The sequence below is a fragment of the Symsagittifera roscoffensis genome, chromosome 7, assembly GCF_963678635.1.
Source record: "Symsagittifera roscoffensis chromosome 7, txSymRosc1.1, whole genome shotgun sequence".
NCBI classification, from domain to species: Eukaryota; Metazoa; Xenacoelomorpha; order Acoela; family Convolutidae; genus Symsagittifera; species Symsagittifera roscoffensis.
Genome location: NC_087068.1, coordinates 38137698 through 38143487, shown reverse-complemented (window position 1 = coordinate 38143487; position 5790 = coordinate 38137698). Strand labels below are relative to the sequence as shown.

Genomic DNA, 5790 nt, shown 5'->3' with positions numbered 1-5790 from the left:
TCATGATTTTATTATCAAAATTAACTTTTTTGACAACCAAATAACTCTCAATCATCAAAAACTTTTGTAAAATTTCCATAAACGCAAGAAGTACTTGAAAACATTTTAAAAAGTTTTCTGCAAAAATATGTTTCAATGAAAAAGTTTAATTACTGCAATTTCTATATCCTTCCTAAAACCAGGGGCGTATTTAGGGGAATGAGGGCGGGAGGCTAATTTGCCTTGGTGAACCCCAGAAATTCACCAATACCCTGTCGTGAACTTTTTGAAAAATGGAAGCATTCAGAATATTTTTGTGTCCCAGAACTAAATGAGGTAAGGATCTGCATAGAGAGTTTTTTAGGCAAATTAGGGTACCACGGCAAGAGTAATAAAGTAAAATGCTAATCTCTAATAACTATAAATTGCAATACGGATTGAAAATTATTTTTCAATTACTTCTAGCAGTTTCCAGATAAACAGGTGTAAATTGTTAGTTATTAGACGTAAAACTTCGCAAACAAGAAAGCTAAATTTGCAGTTTGATGCGAACTCTTTTTTCATTTCATATAACAATACTTAAACAAAATGGAAAAAAATGCATTAAAACATCTCGATTTAATCACATAGGTTGCAAAAAAAACAAGTAATAGAAAATTGCAAAAAAGTTGAAACCTCTTTCGTTTTTTTTTTCAATGATTTGTGTTTACATGCATTCTGAGCTTTTAACTCAATCAGAAAGTAAATTACTGACACAAATTGTTTTGTTATCTGACAAAGTTTTAAATCTATATCCAATAAAAATTCTAAATCATTCAACAAATGCATGGCATTAGATGATGTTACTTTGTTAATTCTTCTTTCTTCTATAAATTCCGTTTCACTTGATGGTTTTCATTTGCTCATCACCCTGATGAGATAGAAACAACTTGATATTTGGTCCAAAAACTTGTTGTTGATGGCTTTTGCCAGTAAACAAGCTCATTTCAACAAACCAAATAAACGCATATCATGCAAAGTCTACCACTTGTATCTATTGTTAAAAGCAAAAGCTTACCTTTGTTTGGTTTTCATGAAGTAAATTGGAGAAATACTTATTAGAGTATCTGAGAGAATTCACCATCTAGCAAAATTGGATCAAACTTTGTTTTGATAATAATTTATTCCTAAATTACGTGACCCATAAAATTATTAAGCATATGTAACCGAGGCCGAGGTTTGCAATTTAAGTTTCGGCCAAGGCTTTCGAAAACAAAACCAGTGTTCTGCCATCAAAAACTTGTCAATTTTTTTTGTTTCCATCTGAGCAGTCAAAACGTAAATTGCAAATGTCGATCCAAGCATTAAGCAAAGAATGGGAACTTTATTTTACGAATGGCGAAGTTGCCATAATAACTGGTGCAAGTTCAGGGATTGGCGCTGGGGACAGGTAAAGCTCGCACAACTCGGTGTCATGGGGCTTTTGCATAACGGCCCGAAAAGAAGCTTTGCTGAAGGAAGTTCAGAATAAGTGTGTTGAACAATCGGGCGGAAGACTCAATGAAAACAACGTCATCATAGTCACAGGTAGTGCAATTAATTTGCTATGTAACTGATTGTTTTAGTTACTTTTTTTCCTACTGAAATGATGACTCAGAGTTATTTTGCTGAAGGTACTGCACGAGATGCCAGAAACATTGATCAACGGGGACGGGACTTCAAGAACCACAATTCAACTAATTCTCCGACTTCGAAAAATTTATAAGGGCGCAAAACAAATTGCTAAAAGGACAACCAATTTTTAGAGCATCTTTTTGGTCTTATACAAATTGAGGTCTGTCGGCCTCACTGTAAGTGCGTACATTAAATGGGTCAAGAAAGATTCTAATCACAAAGAAGTCATCAACCAAGCTTTTATCCGTCCATATACATAAACAGCTTGGTTTTCGAGAAGATTGAATCTACGTTAGGCTCAAAACTGATTTTTTGCTCGATAGACTAATTTTTATTCACTAATTTCATTTTTCCAAAATTGTTTCCCCTATTTCACTGTTCTCAGGGGACATTGATGAAGAAGGAACTTGTGCAGCTATTGCTCAGCAAACAATCAAACATTTGGGTCGAATTGACATTTTAGTCAACAATGCGGGCACCATTGGTGGAGGTCTCCAACAGAACACTCCAATCTCTCAGTTTGACTTTTTGATGAAAACCAACCTGCGTTCTCCTGTAGTTTTGACACAGTTATGCATTCCCCATCTCCGCAAAACGAAAGGAACAGTTGTGAATGTGTCATCAATCGCAGGAGTTAGATCTTTTTCTTATGCAAGTAATTATTGCATTTTAAAAGCTGCTCTAGATATGTTCACAAAATGTCTGGCTCTGGAAATGGCGCCAGATGGTGTTAGAGTGAACTCAGTCAATCCTGGAGTTATAGATACACCGATATTTGATAAACTCGGAATATTCGGCAAACGACGTGAGAAGTACATGGAGGAACGAAGAAAATCTCATCCATTGGGAAGAAACGGAACTGTAGATGATGTTTCAGAATCAATTTGCTTCTTAGCCAGTTCGAGGGCTAGCTTTATGACTGGCAACACGACCATGGTAGATGGTGGTCGAACTTGCGTTTGCCCCCGCTGAGTTATTTGATCTAACGCAACAATGCGCGCTGATGTTATTCTTTAAATTTTTAATCACAATTTTATCAGAGATGCTTCAATCTCATTTCATAAATAATTGCTTTTCACAGAGAGTAATTTTTCCAAAATCATAACTTTTTATAAATATCTCAACCCGTTTTTTTTATTTTCAGGCCCAATGAGTAAATTATCAAGCTTTTATTTTTTTTCAGTATGATTACCATTTTTGAGTGGTTTAATTTCATTTCGTTGCTGATGTTTAAGATTTATCTTCACTCAATTTCTTTTGACTAATTTTAAACATTTTTTGGCTCAGTAATTTATCTAGAGATCAAACAATCAAGTTTAAATTCCAAGAACCAAATAAGTTCAACTCAATAATTTCAAGCACTCCATGTTAATGCATTTACTAAACTCTCAATATGAGTTTCTTAAAGATTATACCCAGAAAGTCGAATACCGACTTTTTTATCTGCTTTCGTCAAATTGATAGCAATTCTTGTGTAAACTGTTTTAATTTGATTGCCTATATTTTGCTTTTTTGGTTCAGATAACTTGCAGTAACCGAGAATTAAGCAGAATGATTTAAATGCGGACCTTAGCAGCATTTTTAATATAATGAGGCTTTTCCTGAGGTCTAGAACTCGCCGCTAAATGCGCAAATAACAGGTATTAGACGGATACAGTTATCTATCAATTTTTACCAATATTAGAAACAAAAGCAAGGTAAATTTGTGAAGATATTATTGCCTATGCCACCAATATAATACATGTTGTAGCAATTTTGATCCTATTTTGAACAATCTTCAGTTGTTTTTTTCGTCTTTTCATTTGAGCTGATGGTTTTTCTCGGCTTGGAGTTTTTCCCAACATTGGTCTTTCTTCATAACGGTTAGTTAGGTCTATCTACAAACCGCCGCATGAGTCAACCAAAACGACAGTTGATTGCTCTTGTTACAGAGGAGAGCATCATGTGTTTTTACCCATTTTTAGTCAAGGAACCCCACACTGGATTTCCAAGGTTAAATTTTGGTAGAACTTGAGTTTTTTTTGCCAGTGTTCATCAAAGTGAAAAATAATCAACTAAAATTGAATAAAAATGAAATATTTGGTTATTAATCAATAATTCATTAAAATATATCGCAAATCATTTATAATTGATTACTTTTCAATATAGAAAAAAATTACAATGACAGTAGGGGTTGGAGGTAGTTCAGGAGTGGGAAGGGGGGCTTGTTAAAGGGGAGAGGTTAAGGGAATCTTTTTGCAGTTGAATAAGTTTAGGTTTAGAAATCAAGTAGGCCGTACACTCGTTCTGCAAAAAATTCCGCGCTTCCGATTTGATAAATGCAGTAGTTCTTGCAAAATTTTGCGCGACGCAAAACAAAATATTATTAGAAAAAAATCCATTTTTACTTGACTTTAAGTTTTTTAAAAACAATTGATTATATTAGCTCTTTATTCCATTTGTTGTCTGAATGCAACATGGGAATCTATTGTTTTGATAACATTTTAGATCCCAAAATGCATTATAATTGATTTTTTCTTAGATGCGGGATGAACTCAAATTTTAAAAACTTGTTATCAAATATTATTTCTAATTGGTTTAATTTTTCAGAGAGAAAGTGTTGATTAATTTCCAACATAGGCAGTATTAACCTGCTAATTTTAATTGAGGGCCAAGTTTTCCATATTAAAAGAATGTAAAAGTTCGCAACAGGTTTTCTATTCTACCACCCAGAAAGTGATCTACTGAATTCTATTTTTTCCAAACTTGATGACTGTTTTTGTGCGGTTTATTTTGTTTTGGTTGCCAATGCTTTTTAATCTTGATTAGTATAAATCTTGCGGGGGCCCAGAGGAAAACTCTAAAGCAGCATTTACAGAGTGCGAAATACTCGCTGTGGTCTGTGTACCAGTCATTGCCGTGCGTTTCACGCAACACATATCAGCCCTAAGAAAATTTTTTTTCAATTTTAGTTCTCCTTCTAAAGCCCCTTCTCTTGGATCAGTCTTTTTTTTTCACACCTTCTTACAGCGTCTAATAAAAATAAAACAGGAAATAAATGCGGGATCCGACCCCCTGCCTACCCAAAGGGTCACCCCTTTTTACTGTTTTGAGCTATACAATTTTTGACAGACTCTAAACTTTTACCAAAGGCGTATTTGGCACCAATACATACTCATCAATGAACAATTGTGACTTCAAAAATGCTTAAAGATATTGAAACAGAGCAAAAATTTCAGCTGAAAAAGTGAATGATAATTAATGAAAATAGGAGTATACCACAAACTTTTTATAAGACCAGATCACACTGACTCTAAAGCGCGCAATAAGTTTTGAGTATATTTGACCATTTTTTTGCAGGCTGGTAACCACGCAAAAGACAAGCAAACCATGAAAAAAACCTTTGAAAAAAAATACTGAAACAGCTCAAATAAATCTGGCTTCAGAACGGTCAAGACAGCTCATTTCTTTTTCTATATATACAATGCATGTCATACTTTCAGTACCAGTTTATCCCAATTTTCTTTGGATACACTATTAACAACTTTATTTAGTTTTATAACAAACATTTTTAATTGCCTGGCTGAGGCAATACCCGAAATTTAGATATTTCTTAGAAAAAGTAGCCCATTTGTTAATTGGTTGGTCTTCATTGGTATTCAGGGGCGTGCATAAATAAATTTTTTGCCATTTAAAAGATCATTTTTAAACAATTAGTCTCAAATTTAGCCACTCTTAATAATATTTTTGCAGTAAAGACTTGAAGACTAATTTATTAGCCTTTTTCTATAGTAAAACATAGGCAGACTTCTGATTCGGGTAGCTTTTACAAAGCTTGTTTGGCAGTGTCACAACAGACTTTTCTTAGATTACGATAAAAATGATCAATTGTGACGAGATTTGAATGCCCTTGCATGTCAATATACGAAATTTGGTTCAAAATAGTTTCCTAAAAATGTTATAAAAAAATTGAAGAAAAAAATAAACTGAAATTTTTACTTCTCTTGTAAGATCATGTTTGAACTAATAGGTTAATATCTTCCAAGCCAGCGTTCACTAAAAATTAAAATTGCTGAGTGCAGCGTGTAGAATGCTTTTTCTGATTGTCTGAAAATTCGCACGCAGATCCGAGTTGAAATCCTACCCCCCAAACGGCTTTGGGAGGAGAAGAGCATGTTA

General features: G+C 34.0%; 1 protein-coding gene across 1 annotated transcript; it reads left to right on the top strand.

Moving 5' to 3' along the window:
* The first annotated feature begins 310 nt into the window (after positions 1–310).
* LOC134852018 (17-beta-hydroxysteroid dehydrogenase 14-like) lies at positions 311–2746 on the top strand. Its single transcript, XM_063868295.1, has 3 exons — positions 311–315; positions 1415–1545; positions 2018–2746. The coding sequence occupies exons 1-3, from the start codon at positions 311–313 to the stop codon at positions 2602–2604; spliced, it is 723 nt and encodes a 240-aa protein (XP_063724365.1). The 3' UTR covers positions 2605–2746.
* The last annotated feature ends 3044 nt before the right edge of the window (positions 2747–5790 follow it).